This window comes from Montipora capricornis, chromosome 4 (genome assembly GCF_036669925.1).
Source record: "Montipora capricornis isolate CH-2021 chromosome 4, ASM3666992v2, whole genome shotgun sequence".
NCBI lineage: Eukaryota > Metazoa > Cnidaria > Anthozoa > Scleractinia > Acroporidae > Montipora > Montipora capricornis.
This window is the reverse complement of record NC_090886.1, coordinates 2,630,559-2,646,221: the sequence shown is the minus strand read 5'-3', so window position 1 is coordinate 2,646,221 and position 15,663 is coordinate 2,630,559. Positions and strand designations below refer to the sequence as shown.

The 15,663-nt window shown below is 40.9% G+C and overlaps 2 protein-coding genes across 3 annotated transcripts in view; one reads left to right on the top strand and one right to left on the bottom strand.

Moving 5' to 3' along the window:
* Nucleotides 1-218: 218 nt before the first annotated feature.
* LOC138045177 (uncharacterized) lies at nucleotides 219-12,780 on the top strand. 2 transcript variants are annotated; one of them, XM_068891590.1, is made up of 11 exons: nucleotides 219-503; nucleotides 931-1,434; nucleotides 1,667-1,715; nucleotides 2,840-2,947; nucleotides 3,066-3,161; nucleotides 3,281-3,457; nucleotides 5,315-5,584; nucleotides 6,869-7,144; nucleotides 8,938-9,210; nucleotides 10,213-10,386; nucleotides 11,274-12,780. In XM_068891590.1, the coding sequence occupies exons 2-11, from the start codon at nucleotides 1,084-1,086 to the stop codon at nucleotides 11,648-11,650; spliced, it is 2,151 nt and encodes a 716-aa protein (XP_068747691.1). In that variant the 5' UTR covers nucleotides 219-503; nucleotides 931-1,083; the 3' UTR covers nucleotides 11,651-12,780. The 2 variants fall into 2 exon arrangements, with proteins under 2 accessions (XP_068747691.1, XP_068747690.1); XM_068891589.1 differs by lacking the exon at nucleotides 219-503 and having other exon boundaries at nucleotides 741-1,434.
* Nucleotides 11,861-15,663, bottom strand: part of LOC138045178 (nucleolar protein 10-like) — a 19,810-nt gene continuing 16,007 nt past the window's right edge. Inside the window, exons 22-24 of the mRNA XM_068891591.1 lie at nucleotides 15,161-15,369; nucleotides 14,672-14,774; nucleotides 11,861-13,347 (exon numbers count right to left, since the gene is read on the bottom strand). Coding sequence (XP_068747692.1) covers nucleotides 13,210-13,347; nucleotides 14,672-14,774; nucleotides 15,161-15,369 — 450 coding nt within the window. The 3' untranslated portion in view covers nucleotides 11,861-13,209. The remainder of the gene's footprint in view (nucleotides 13,348-14,671; nucleotides 14,775-15,160; nucleotides 15,370-15,663) is intronic.

Here is a 15,663-nt window from a genome sequence, read left to right as displayed (position 1 = left end):
CAGAGCTGTTAAGGGATTTGAGCACAGAATTCACACGGGGGATGCCCCTCCCATTTACAGTCGACATTGAGAAGATCATTGTTGTACCCGATGAACTTTCAGATAATCTCACCACTTATGAAGATCAACCGCACAATACAGAGGCTGTTAAGCGTTCTGAATTACCCACTCAACAGAGTTCACTGATTGATCCTGAATTGGCAAAGTTAGCATTTACTTTTGGAACAATATCTGAATGGTCTACCAAGCGCTCAAGAATATGCATCCGAAGCCTGCAAAGTTGTGTACCAGCAAATTCCAGATGCTCAGGACATTTAAAGACGTTATGGAAAACTAAAAGGATTGGTAACAAAGTGCCCTTATCTATCCATATCTGGAGGCGCACATGGAGGAACTTGTCTCATAAAACTTGATAAAGTCAAGTCTGCAGCGTTAGTGTCAGAGAACTGAACTCCCTTTTAAGAAGGGGTGGACTCATGAGGATTATAGACGGTTAAGACAATGTAAGTTCGTGTCGTAATTTTAGTTCGCTTTTCTTCTCGTTTTCGTATGGTGGTGTGACATCGGACAGTTTATTCCCATCGAAGGATTTAGGTCTTAAATACAAAGTTGTGTTACAATTACCTCGTCTCTGTTTACTTGCTAATTTCCCCACGAGCACGATTACACATCCTCCCCCGGGTGAATACACAAAGTGGAATGCTTTGTAGACTACTGTGTTGCATATAATGAGAGCAAGGTTTTCCGGGTTTCCCGTTTGAATGCGAGCTTCACAAACGCTAAGAGCTAACAATATGAAGATTAAATCGCAAGAATTTTAATTACCCTAGTGTTTGGAATCTTCGCACGAAATTTGAGATTCACTTCTGAATTTAATTATTGTGCGCCTTTCATTAATGCACGATTTTGTTTTTCAACGACGTCAATCAGTTTGCAGACAATCGCAGTGGAAACCAACAAAGTCCATCGAAAGTAGCCAATCTCATCGCTGAATGTGAATGTGATTGGCGTTGGTGAAACTTGTTTGGTGCAGTGAAGGTTTAATCCGATCAAATCAAATACAGGGATACTTGGGTCAACGTAATGGCGGCATCTCCTGTTCATTCAAGTCATCTCACTTTAGTAGTGGTGCTTCATCTTGTTTTTTCAATCGTTGCCATTGCTTTCCTATCGTATAAAGTTTATTTCCCGGATAACGAGCTCTCGAGCAAAGTTTATCATTTGGAGAAACAACTTTTTTCAATTCGTGAGGAGATATCCCTCGCAGGGACGAGTTATGGCGTAACTACGGTTCCATCGCCAACTTCAAAGCCCACAGCTGCGAAATTCTATAGAAATGAGCGATACCGTCGGACTGGCAGAAAAGATCCTAAATCAGGCTCTGATGACGAGATTCGTGCAGAATGCGTCAAAAATGTACTCAACAATCTGCAGGTATGCATGTATGTTTCCCCATTGATGGATTCTATCCAAGTCCCCACAATGTCAATAATGTTTGCTAATTTAAACTGTTTACTACATTTTAATTTCGCCTACATTGCACCTAGGCATTATGATACGTTAATGATAGTTTGGTTTGCATTTTGCCGTACATCGATTATTCCTGTTTCGTATTAATATTATCATTAATGTTATCATTAATGTTAAATTTCTTGTTCTATCGAAGGTAACCGACATCGCTGTCAACGGGACTTGGAAACTTGTTTGCGTGAGAGGTCGGTTAAATTGAATATCGGTTTCCTTTGGAAACATTTCAAACTTCCTTTTATCAACAGAAGCCAGTCATGACCCTTTGTCTCGCCGGATAATTAAGTAACAGTACCTGTGGTTCTTGTTTTTTAAAACAATGATGAGGCCCCGTTAGGGGGTCTTAGTATCCCGTATTTATTTAAAGTGCAACTGTGATCAAAAAAACCATTTCCTTTTTTCCTTCAGATTTTGAAAGTGTGTTTGCTTAACACCTGACTGGCAAAATTTTGAGCTTTGATTATTATCCAAAGGCCGTTTACTTTGAGTGTAAGTTTTGGATGGATTTCACGGTCCGCCATTACTCACGTTCAAAACTGACCGATTGGACCTCAGACGGTTGGATCCAGGGAAAAGTGACGTCAGAGGCTCACTAGCTTAAAATTTCAGCGTGTGAACGCAGCTTATTATATATGCAAAGCGTGAGTTTAAAAGTCTGAAAGCCCAAAACCCCCGTGCTGCATATTAATTCTGCGGCGTACACACGTATTGCACTCTTAAACTAGTGAGCCTTTGACGTCATTTTCTCCTCGATCCAGCTCTCACAAGAACATAATGTTAGTAATGGCGGACCATTAAATAGGAAAATTACAGTTAAAATAAAGAGGTGTCTTTTTGAAATCAAGGCTTAAAACGAGGGTCACTTAGTGCTTTGTTAACATAGTTTTGAAATCCAAAGAAAAATATGAATTGATTTTTTGGTCACAGGGGCACTTTAATGTTTGGCCTAAATATCCCGTATTCCTGTAATTTTTGCCATAACACCCCGTATCCAGATAATCCCTGCGGGGCTTTGTTGGCCGGAAGAACATCTCGGGTGCTTCAATTCAAGGTACAACAAAACTTAAAACCAACTTCAACTTTTCACAGCATCAAAATGTAAGACTAGTGACCGAAAAAATCATAAAAAGTGTCGATACACGGTGAAAATGTTGGAAGAGGAAAAACAATCATATGGCGGGTGTCCATTCTTAATAGAATTTACTTCTGTTGTCCTGCGATGGAGCACCCATTGATGCGGGAGTCGATCTAAAGAGTGTATGTCTAGAGTGTACATGTGTGGCTATGTCAGAATTGTTTCTCGTTTGGTAAGGTCCCACGGGTCCCGCAGGAGCACCAGGAGAACCAGGTCCTCGAGGTAGCACAGGAACACCAGGTTCACGTGGTCGTCGTGGTCGCAAAGGCACTGACGGAAGAACAGGTAAGCCAGAGATTCCAGGAACAAGTGCAAATAACACTTTTATTGAAAATCTGGTCAAGAAAATGATGGTCACAAGTTCATTTTTAACTATGGCAGAATTATTTCTTTTTTTGATAAGGTCCCAGAGGTCCCCCAGGTGCGCTTGGTCTACCAGGTCCACCAGGAGTACCAGGTCCACGCGGTAGCCCAGGACCACCAGGGAATGGAAAAACAGGTAACCCAGGGATTCCAGGAACAAGTGCAAATTAAACATGTATTTACAATGTGGTCCGAAAAATGTTGGTAATAAGTTTATTTTTAACGGTGGAAAAATGTTTCTCTTTTTTTGATGAGGTCCCAGAGGTCCCCCCGGTGCGCTTGGTCTACCAGGTCCACCAGGAGTACCAGGTTCCCGCGGTAGCCCAGGACCACCAGGGAATGGAAAAACAGGTAAACCAGGGATTCCAGGAACAAGTGCAAATGAAACGTTTGTTGAAAATCTGGTGAAGAAAATGATGGTCACAATGTTTGGTGAGTGAATATCGTTAATTGACATTTCTCTCATCCTTTAAAAAAAAATTTTTTTTTTAATCCAAAATACTAAAACTTAGAAATCCCCATGGATCCTTGGGGAAATGGTTAATAATCCATTGGATTACGCAAATCGTATAATTCTCTTAGTTTCTTTTTATCCGATCTACAAAGGAAAATATTACATAATTTCAGCTTGCATCAACTACAATAAAATACGGACTACAGCGTTTAATTTCAACAGACCTTCATAATCTCTTGTCTCGCATCATTGATCATTTACTTCTGTGACGATATCCAGTAGATTCAATAGTCCTCAAACTTCGGTTACCATATGTTAGCACTAATATAAAAGCAGGTCAGCGAGCAAACGGGTTACTGTAGCAATGATTCGTTGACAAAACGTCCCAGAAAAAAAGTGAACTTTACACTTGTTGTCCGATCTTTTTACAGTGTTGCTAATCTATAAGTTATTAAGCCGGGTAATCAAATGTCAAGCAAGGAATCAAGTAATAGAATCAACTTACCTAATTTTTGACAAAATACCAATTTACAATATTTGGTTTATCAATACTTAAGAAATATAACAGGAAAAGAAGGGGACTCAAAACTATACAGAAAAAACACAAACAACACAAGGAGGTGCTGGTGCAGCATTCATTTTCCCGTATAATTAAAGCTTAACCGTCAACAGCGTTTTAAAACGTAGTTAACGGAGCGTGACTCGTTAGAGCCATCCTATTTCGTAAACATTACGCAACGCAAACGAGACATAAATGGACTACTATATTCTGCAAATTCGAACTGAGATCCTTTATCCTTGTTTTTAATACTGTCTGCTTACAGTTACATCCTCCGTCTGGATTGGCGAAAAGCAAAAACTATCTCCATTCATGTCGCATTGAGCGCTACACAAGTTGTTTGTATTAGATGGTACGTTAAGGCCCGGTGTACGTTAACCAAATGCTCGGTGCGTTTGAACAGGTCGTCCAACATTGTTGAAAGCTTTTTGAATCAAGTTTCAATCGGTTTAAACTTTCATTCAACATCGATTCAACTTTTCCTTTGTTCTCGAAAATGTTGAATGGTGTTGAAGCTTTTTGAACACTGTGTTCAACAATTGTAGAACACACGCATGCTCACATCAGGCCGCAAAAGTCAATATGGCGTCGTTTATCTGTACGAGAGAGTCTGGTTTCTAGTTTTTAGTTCCTCGCAATCAAATTTCGCGAAAGTGTTGGTTCTGTTGTTGGCGCAATGTTGGAATCGTTTGAACGGCCTCCGTACAACTTTGTTTTTGCGTCCAACATTTGCCCAACACCCGTTCAACTTTTGTTAAACGAACGTTTGTCAAATGTTGAAACCGTTTGAACGGGCCGTTAGTCACCATTGGTTTAGTGCTAGAGATTTAGTATAAATTGTCTAGTAAAGTCCAAAGTATCACTCTGTGAGCTCCTTACTCAACTGTAAGGAGTATCTTTACTGTTTACGAATGTTACCGCCTACACTCTTTCCATTATAGCACGATGCTGGACGGAGGTTTAGCTCATAGTGCCGTGGAGAGTTAGGCTTGTATATCATTATTTGTCTTTTACCGGCCTACAACTTGTCCTATCCTGTGCGGTTCGCCTCGTGCGTAGGGGAGATAACTCAAGTAAATCTTACGCTTTAAATTGCTTTGGAACAACAGTTTCGCTCCATGTTTTTGTAGATAGTAGACCATCACCCTTACATTCTATTATCTCATCCTTTGTAGCTCCATATCTACAAACACATGTTTTTGTTTTTTTTGCAGTATGTTATTTGCTCAAAACATATCAGGCATTCACTGATACAATATCTATTGTATACCAACAGGTCCTCCTCGATTTACAACTAAGATTCCATCGCCCGTTTCTGTGAGAGAGGGAGAAAATCTGTCACTTGAAATTTCTGTGTCCGGTAATCCAGCTCCAAAGATCACGTGGTCAGTGCATGGGAGAGACTACGGGGATAAAAGCCGATTTAACATTACTGATAAAATCTTCGAGATTAGGGGAGTCCGCTTCGAAGATCAGGGAATGATCACGTGCCGAGCTGAAAATTTGTTTGGTATCCAAGAAACAAAAGTAGACCTTGTTGTTTTAGGTGAGCCGGTTTGTATTCATTTATGCCGTTAGACAAGGAATGAACCCGGAAACAATATCAAATTTCAGTGCTGGGTTTAAAAAACGCCAAGTTTTTGTTCGTAGAAGAAGTGTCTTTGGCATACATTTGACCATCGAAAATTACTGCAGTACATTTGATAGAAAAAAAATTAACATTATATCGTTAAAAACCCCAAAAACAACATGACATCTCCACGCTATCTTAGCGTCATTATCGAGTTAAAAACTATACAAGAATAAATCTTTGGTTACTGAAAACAATAGTAGCTAATCAAGTGGCCAACTAAAAGAAAACTTAGCAATTTCAGAGTCCGTTTTTATATTCAGATTAGACTTGATTTTCCTGATAAAGACCATTCATAATACTAAACAATCGGTTTTTTTAACTACTGTTCATTGTAGTGTTTATAGAATTTTTCTCGTATAATTTTTTTCACTCAATAACGACCGTCAGGATAGAGTCGAAACGTTATTTTTCTTTTTTTTATTTTTATTTTTTGCCTTTTATAAGAATTGATGTCATGAATGGATAGTGGATTTGATTCCCTGTACTGCATTTAATTTAACTATTGATTTACTGAGAGTGAGGTCTTAACAGGAAAATCTTAAACTGAGGCCTATCGCTCGGTTAATACAGTTGAAGGCCTAGGTTTGAGATGTTCCTGAAAAGACGGAACATTCAAGGTTTATCAATCTTTAGTGATTTGCTTCACAGTAGCAGGCCTGGCATCATTGTTGGTTTAAGCGGAAGCGATCACTTAATATTCGGGTAATGCGAACGCTCATCAGTTAATTTCTTGTTTGAAATCGCACTGACGCATACTCTGTCAGATTATTTATATTCGAGACAAATGATTGCAATTTGGTTTGCTAAATGTTGTCGACATTCTAAAGAATCAAGGGACAAACAAATGTCAAAAAATACAGGGAAGCGCCAATTGGTCCTGCATAAAATTTCCTTTGGTTTTTGTCCTGCATTTACCTGATTCCTAACAGGTTTGTGGGCATTATAGGATCATAAAATCGTTGCACTTACATTCAGGCAATCAAACCGCTCGTTATATCGGCAACAAGCTCGAGCCATATAATGATGACATGAAATCATCGAAACATGTCACTTTTTTCGTTAATCTGACGAAATCGATTCTTGTATGTTTTCGACGAATTAGGCTCTCAGTCTGCCATCTTCATGACAAGAAACAATCTGAAATTAAACCGCTTTTCATTTTGATAGTCACCAATTTTGCGCTTCCCTCGTCTGTAGGTGCCCCACGGTTTCCCAAGTCTCCACCGGGTCAAGTCGTTGGTTATTTGGGCAAAGAGACGAAGCTGCAATGTAATGTTCTTGGTAACCCAACCCCTGAGGTGAACTGGGCCAGATCACCGGCAACACCATTACCTCATAACCGAACTGTGACCAGTAAAGACAGTCTTTTAATCACCAGCACTGCGGTCGGTGATGGTGGAATCTATTTCTGTACAGCAACAAACAAATATGGGATGATTATTCACGGAACTTTCCTTAAAGCGAAACCAATTGGTGAGTGACTGAAAACTGAAATGGCAGTCTTTTGAAGCAATTGCTTGGTATTGAAGGACATTGAAGGGCCAAAGCAGCATGGAAATATGATTAAAATAGTTATGAACACAAAGGTCCATAACCCAGAAGTCTCTATCTACGATGGAATGCTGCTCATCAGTTTTTTTATAGGGAGCTTTCGCAACGACGTCGGCAACGGCAACGAGAACGTCGTCGTTAAACGTGAATCCGTGTCATTGTAATCGCTTTGCGACTGTTCCAAGCATTTTAACGTGACAAAGGTGTGACAAACCCTCAAGAACGAAACTAGCATGAACGGCGATAGTTTAGGGGAGAATTTATCCTAAAGCGCTGACGTTCTCCCTAAAACCTCAAGATTTGGTCATTTAACGTTCTTGTTTTGCTGACGACGGCAAAGAAATAGACAGAAATGAAAAGATGTACGTGCAGGGCGTGCAAAGCAATTGCTTTTGCTCACCAAATATGCAAATGTGTGACGTTCTCGTTGCCGTCGCAGTTGTCGTGGCTAAAGCTCCCTATTGTCTACTTTTAAGGCCGGGACACACTAGCCGACCAGTCGCAGCGACAGCTCTCTGGGACAAGTTCCTCCGTGTGTACTTTTTGCAAAACAAGTCGTGGCTGCGACACCACGCCTGTTCGGTGCACACGCATTGATCTCGTATGAAGGGGAATGTGAACTAGTTTTCTATTTCAATATGGCTGACCATATGACGCTCTCTCATTGGTTCATTTATATTTTGACGCAGCGACTTGTTGCCGGAAGTGTACACACGGTGCGACAGCGCTGCTTTCGGTAATTTTGTCGCTGCTTCAAACTGGTTTGAATTCGTGCGACTGATCGCGGCCACAAAGTTCTGCCGCAGCGACAATGATTTTCATAAAATTAACCGTGTCACACAAGGCGAATTGTTGCGTCGACTTGTCCCCGCGACGTGTCGCAGCGACTTATCGCCTACTGTGTCCCGGCCTTTAGAACAGCTACTTCTAGATTTTTGCGTGAACAAAGCGTGGCGGTATTGTGTTCTTTGCACGGTTCATTATTTTGCATTAAAGCAAGAGCAATCCCTCCTGCATATACTAGATTGCAGATCAATCAATCATGCGCGTTGTGGTCATCAGGGCCAATCTGATTGGCCATAATTTTTAATTGATGGGCCAAAGATCGACACTTCTGGGTTAGGGTCTTCTCTTATGAAGCATTTTGTTTTCAAGACCTCCGTTACATGAATTAAGTTTCCGCTGAAAAAGAACGAGAAAGGTCTTACACAATACAGCAACGAAATTTGGGCTTTTGAAGAGCTGCATGGTATTTGCCGTCGGCAGGTTGTAAAAGATACTCATCCATGGTAAAGGTCCGCTATTTCCATGCCTTTCATCAGATCTATTTTTTCCTATCCCAATCGGGGTGTCTTCCTTTACTGTGCATGACTCCTCCATGCACCTGTAAAGAGCGCAGCTTACTTGCGGAATAGTTTTGGTTTGAATTATTTCTAGCTGTTCTGATCTAGAAATGTAAATGAAGCGGGTTCATTGGAGCATATCCATGCAGAGGGAAAAAACTTTAAAGTAAAGTGAGCGTTAAAAGTGATTCCAAGGTTCCCTTTCCTTATTCCCAATAAAATTCAAGAAATTAGGTTAAATTTAGATTTATGGACTCTGAACCAAGCCATTCCCTAGGAACCTTTCCCTGCTGAATATTATGCCAAATTTTAAATATAGTCTTATGAGGCATGTATGACCACTATGAAGTCTTTTGCCTTTAATTTTCTCAGAATCTCCTGTTTTCACCTCTAAGCCGGCGACTTTAATCACAGTACCCAACATTAGAGATTCTGTACGAGTCAACTGCTCTGCCAAAGGATTGCCTCTACCGCAGATCACGTGGTACAAGGATAACGTCATAATAAATTCCACCACTAATATCACCACAGATCAAGTGACCAGCGAGTATGAAATTAGTCAGTTTGAGCCCTCGGATCAGGCAACATACAAATGTGTTGTTCGCAATGAATACGGCGACACAATAACTGCAGCTGCAAGGATTGGTAAGTTATAGCGAATTTTCATCAATTCGCACCTGTTGCAACCATTTCGTCTTGCAACTTTTTAGGTTTAAGAGTGTAATGCGCTCGTGAGAAGAATGGTAAGTTAGTTGCTTAGCAGCGAGTGTCTTCCGACAATGACCCCAGGAGTGCGACCACCACCAAGAACACCCTTTGCCCTTCATTAACCGAAATTCATTTTATTTTACGGGAATTCAATAACATCTCGTCAAAGACTTGAAGATCCCACAGAAGATAGCTGTGAGTTGCAGACACAATTACATAACTTGGGAAGTACATATTCACACACTACGTGCCCGCGACTCACAGGTAGTCTGTCCTAATATCCTCAGAGGCTTTGACAATTCTTCTACGGATTTTGTTTGGAATTCTATTTCTTCTTCGCGGCATGCTGCATTAAATTTTTGTGCGTTTAAAGTGTACATGTACTTGCCATAAATGACTATCAAAAAATGTAAACGACAGTGTTATTGATGTTATTGTTATTCCAAACACGTAATAGACTTTACAGGAAAGAAAATGACACCATAATGATGTTATTGAAGATGGATTACCATCATTGCGCCATTGAACCAACGAATGATTAAGATAACATTTATTCGTGAACATGTACTTCCTAAGATGTTATTGAATTCCCATAAAATTAAATGAATTTTTATTTTACTGATATTGAAGAGCATAAGGTTTAATTCAAGTTCTTTTTTGTGCAACCAATCAATTGCCAACCTCAAGGAAGACTCTTGTGATTAGGTAGTATTCAGGGAAGAAAATTGTTAATTAATTTAATAACCTGTAATTTCCAAGATCGAAATGTTCCCCTTCCACGCGAAAACGTCGCTGAAGCAAGAATGCAAAATAAATCCTGCCAAAATCATAGCAGGCTATAAATTTATCCTTTGAAAAAAGAGTGGTTGTACAAAAATTAAATTATCCTTACAAGTGATTCAAGTTTGATTACGATCAATGTCTAATCTTTATTCTCAGTTCTACCCAACTGTGACCATCCAGGCAAACCAAACAATGCAATTGTTATCAGCACGAATCATTGGTCAGGGGGATATGTCAGATATCTCTGTCATCCAGGATATACAATGTTTGGTCAAGCTGTTAGGAAGTGTCTTCCCAGCGGACAGTGGAGCGGAGATATGCCGCCAACATGTGAGGGTTTAAGTCTCAAAAATGACTTTTATTCTCTCCAGTGAATACCAAGAAATAAGTTACAATATTTGAAGGAATACTTGTATGATAATCCCTCGCATTCTTCTGGATGAGTATATATCATCCTCGAAGTATGTTAATTTGAAGGCGTTGAAGAATTAGTCCTTCCAAATCGCTGTCTGGCTTGTCAGGTCTGTCAGATGGAGAGCGTCCTAAATCACCTTAGTTTCTTATACAGTGGTTGACGAACTTACGTGTGTTTGGTTGGTTGGGAAGAGGCGGCGTGGTTCAGTGGTTGGGGCGTTGGGTTTGCATGCCCCTGGTTCAAATCCCGTTCTAACCGCTGGTTTGGGTTATTTCCGGTTCCGGTTGTCCCGGATTCAACTCTACCAGCCAGTTGAAGGTTTTAATTATGTTTCTGTTAAATCTGAATTGCTTCTTTCAGATTATTTAAAAGTGGGTGTCTGTAAACTGGCTTAATAGCTAAGTGCACTTCCACTATAGCATTTACAACTGGGATATTTGATACAAGCTAGATGAATAAAGCGAATATTGCTTGCTTCGCTGTAAATACTTCTGGTTCTGGTTTCGCTACACTCCCTTTAAATATTTTAAACCTTTTCAGAGCCAGCGAGTTTTAGCCATAAGCGAGAATATCAACGCGCCATCAAAGCCCGATTCTCAATCTGTCTCCTTGCGGCACAAGTAGCATCGGCTTTCAACATCCACTGCCTTGTCCACTGGCATATATTAAAATGTAACAGATCTCATTATGATGATTAAGGGGAAAAGCTTTCCACAGGTTTTTATTAACCATTCACCGATAACTAATTAAAATAGAGATTGAATTTGCTTATACGAACTCAGCATTTGCGTTGATTTTTCAGGTACTGATAAACCAGAATGTCTTCGTCACACGACGATTGATGATCAAACGAGATATTATGCCTGGTATTTTAGCGCAAGTGGTTATAAGTGTGACCAGCATCTAACAGAGGGCTGGTACAGGTTTTTGTTCTTTGCATCAATGGCCACAAGTTATAACAGTGGAAGTACCCGCTACTGTGACGCCTGGTTTCGAGGGTGGTTAACCGGAAGTCATCCAACCGTTTCAGATGGCATTGTCAATCGAAAAGTTTGTTTTGGGCGCACATCGAGTTGTCACTACTCGACTTACATCAAGGTCCGAAACTGTGGGAAATTCTACGTCTACAAACTGAAACCCACACCAACTTGTATCCTTCGTTATTGCACCAATTGGTGAATGGTATTGACTCTGTCAGGGACACAACCTGCACTTTTTGCGCTTTCGCCGACAAATCACTCTACCAATACATCTCTTAACTTATTGTCACCTTTTGTGTTTCATCAAGCATTTGTACATTCTACCACAAGGATTTTTCTTTGCATCCAGAGGTTGATTCCAAACCACGTACAGAGCGTTTCACATGACGTCACGGTAGCTATGTTATTGTTCCAAAACTCTATTTTTATTCAAATACTATCTTTTGTTTCAGAAAGCCAGTATGGCTGCTGGTCACGTGAGTGAAAAAGCTCTGTAGACCAATTTCGATAGAATTGAAGTGGCTATCACCTCCATTCACTTTTGCACTGTATTTATTCTCTGAAATCGTTCCAAGTACATCGTGGGTTTTTTTTTAAACCTTTAGATTGAAATTTCACTTTTTTATTGGCTTTGAAAGATGGGAAAAGTGGTCACACTTTGATCAACAACCGAGCAATGAAGGGGAATGGGTTCGATACCGTAATGACGTCACAAATTAATTTTCATGGCTGTTTTCAAAGAGTTATCTCAATGCAAATTAATTTGTGACGTCAACCAGGTATACAACCCATTCCCCTTTATTGCTCGGTTATGGATCAAAGTATGACCTCTTTTCCCGTCATTCAAAGCCATTAAAAAAATTAAATTTAAATCAAAAGGGACAATTTCGGAAAATAAATAAAGTGGGAAAGTGAGTTGAGGTGATAGGCACTTTAACTATATCTTAAAAGGAATAAACACGATTTCGATGCTCTGGGGAATGGAGAAAAGGTCAGAGTGATATACTTACAGCGTGTATATTTCTGGACACAAGCACAAGTAACGTTGATGTCGGAGAAGACAAATAGCAACGTTCATCATTCTTTAGTTCCAGTAGTTAACAAATTTCAACGTCAAAAGAAACGTTTGTCAACGGTGACTAGCGGCCACACCAGCATTGCCAGGCATACCAACAGATGTGTGGTTGTCCTGGTATTAATCGCGATCAGCGCTAACCCTGATTCGAACAACACAGTCTCGATTAGTCAATAAAGTGACGAGAAATTTCTTGATAATCATCATAAAGCGAATTAATTCTTAATAAACTGCCACATTGCTGAAGACTTAAAGACACCGCAGCTTGGCATTTTGTAATTAAGTGATCTATGTTTCCTGCGAAGGAAACCCATACCACAACGTGTTAGACCACCAAAAGTGTATTTTACAAAGCTGTCTGTTTCTTGTATTGGACTCCATGGAACCAGTAAACTCTAACATGGAACAGAGTTTCGATTCTTGAAAAACCGCGAGATGGTTCGAAAATGGATCGATAGAACTTCACATCGGCCAATCCAACAGGATTTAACTCGGCAGATCGCCACCCTTTGGATGCTGCGCTGCTACGGTGTGGACTCCAAGAAGCTTCCTTGGTTTAGCAAGCGACCAGAAGAAGAACCAACTTTGAGTCTCACACTTGCGCAAATCTGAACACCACCGGCTCCGGATCTGAAATTACCCCATTCCACTTGACAGGCACGTGAAAATCTTGCTTGCCAGTATCACCTGACGCGTTTTCCTCTCCAGAAAACTGGTGCTCGTTTTTCTTTACCCAAAATGGTACGGGCTGAACGACGCAGCTTCCGTCGTTCCTCGACGTGCGCGCGCACCTCTTCGTTCCTTTGCATTTCTTTGTAACTCTGAAAAGAAAAGCATTTCATAGATATCACACAACACAGCTCTTTAAAAAAGCCAACGTCATTTGATCGATATTGGACGAAGCTTTATCAGGGGCGGATATACAATCCTGGACAAAATGTCATGGGACACTTTTAACAATGAGCGCAAACATCGTTTCAATTAAAGGTTTACCTGATATTTTATGATAATTCCCCTCATTATCCCCTACCCCTCCCTCCCCCAAGCATTGGTGAAACAAACTGCCGCATTTCTGAATGTTTCCCGGATTCCAATCAACATTGAAAGGGGGGAGGGGGGCTGTATGACAGTGTGCCAAGAGTTTTGTCTAGGGTTGTGGGGGGAGGGTGCAGGGAATTAAGCGCTTCCTGAGAGCGTGAATTTCACTTAGCTTGTCATCTTCCTTTCATGTTTAAAAAGAGTTGCGAAAGCCTGGTTTACATTGGATAAACTATTGTCAAAACCTCTCCTAACCTATGGCCATAGCTGTTTGCGCTCCGAAAAACTTAGCGCTATGAATAACTTGAGATGGAGAATGAGAAATCAAATCAAGACGATAATACAACGAAACCAGAAATCCATTAGAGTCCAAAAGAGTCGGTCTCTCTTATTTGGCCTGGGCCAATCAGGTTACGGTATTATTTAAATTTATAAGAATACAACTCCAACCAAATAATGGCCAATCAGATTGAAACTCATGACCGCAACGCCTCTGATTGGCCTGCAACCAAATAGCCGCGCGAGCGATTGCTCGCTTGTGCGAAATGCAAAACCATCGATCGGGCAGGGAACGCAATGACGTCATTTTTCCCGCAAAAACACACACACACACACATCTAGCGGTAGCCGTACTAAAAAAAGTAATACCGTTAACTGATAGGCCGTATTCCGAGGTAGATCGAGCCTCCTGGTCTATTGTCTTCCGTCGAAACTTAATGTTTCCTTGCATTCTCTTGTTGTAGTTAAGTGAAGCACGATTCCCCGGGCAAGTGTCGTCTTGACTGACGTTTCAACAAGCTGAACGGAAGTCAACTTCAGAGTCAAGTATCATCCAAAACGGTGGAACCTGAGTGGATGTCATCTTCTGAGTTCCCTGGCTCAGAAGAAGCCTTCCGCTCAGGTTGTCGAAATGTCAGTCAATGTCATCCTAAACAGGCATTGTACACTCACCCGGTCGATCGAACTTCACTTAATAGGCAATTTCTGAGTTCATGTCTGCCCCCTCTTCAAAGCGACTCTAAGTGCGAAGGCAGACATGAAGTCGGAAATGGCCTATTCAATGATATGTCTCACGATTTTCTTGTTGGTTGCAAACATTTTCCCTACCTTTTTCACTTGGAAAGTAATCTCCTTTTCACCTGACATTGATCCTATCGGCCTTACCATACCAGAGTTCTCTTCGAGTTGCAGTCTTTTGCCCAAAGATACCCTAATAATAGGAAAACACATTGCGTGGATGTTCAATTTGTGGTAGGACGCAAAGCTTCAAAGCCTCCCCTCCCTGATTATTTGAAAAACCACTATTACTTAAATCTCGTTTTTGCATAGAACACAAATTCCGACAACAGAATGGTAATCGCGTTCAATCCGATTTTCCAGCCAATAGTGCTTGCGCCAAAATTATCGCGAACGAAGGCATACTTTGAACATTTCGATCAAGTCCAATGTAATATACCGTTCATTTTGAAAATAAATAAATGAATCCCAAAAGGGCAGAAAAATCGGAGTTGACTTCCTGTATTCCTATGTTGGAGAGGTGCCGAGTACCAAGATGTGTCCTTAATTAACATTAATATGGTTAAAACAGAAACTAACTTCTTTTCCTTTAAGGCTGCTGTTGATTTCGCTGATTTCACAGTTGTAAAGTTCTCTCCTGATTTAAGTTCGTAAAATTTCGGTTTGCTCAGCACTGGTCTCTCCTCGTTTTTTTTGGCTTCCTTTCGCTGTTTCTTCAGTTCCTCGCGCCGTTCCCTTTCATCTTCGGAGCTGCTTGATTCCTCCTCGCTCGGACGGCCCTCGGGTTCCTGCACAAGAAATCAAACCTTCAAACGACCGACGACCACATGGCTCGGTGGAGAGAGCACTCGACTTTCGTGCGGGAGGCCTCGGGTTCGAACCCCGGCCGGACAACACGAACAAGGTCTTTAAATAACTAGACTAGGAGCAGTCCCTCTTTCGTCGCTTAGTTAGTCGACCGCTAACGGTCGCGCGATAACTGGATTCGAATTTCTTGCTTGTACTCTCCTCGCGTGCGACTAAATAAGCGGCGAAAGAGGGACTTCTCGTAGTCTATTAAATGTTCCATCAAGACCTTTAAG

What these genes read in the sequence shown, in the direction of transcription:
- LOC138045177 (XM_068891590.1), top strand. Translation starts at nt 1,084, where the DNA reads ATGGCGGCATCTCCTGTTCATTCAAGTCATCTCACTTTAGTAGTGGTG. An exon ending in AATGATGGTCACAATGTTTG is followed by an intron (nt 3,458 to 5,314) that starts GTGAGTGAATAT and finishes GTATACCAACAG; the next exon opens with GTCCTCCTCGATTTACAACT. An exon ending in AGTAGACCTTGTTGTTTTAG is followed by an intron (nt 5,585 to 6,868) that starts GTGAGCCGGTTT and finishes CCTCGTCTGTAG; the next exon opens with GTGCCCCACGGTTTCCCAAG.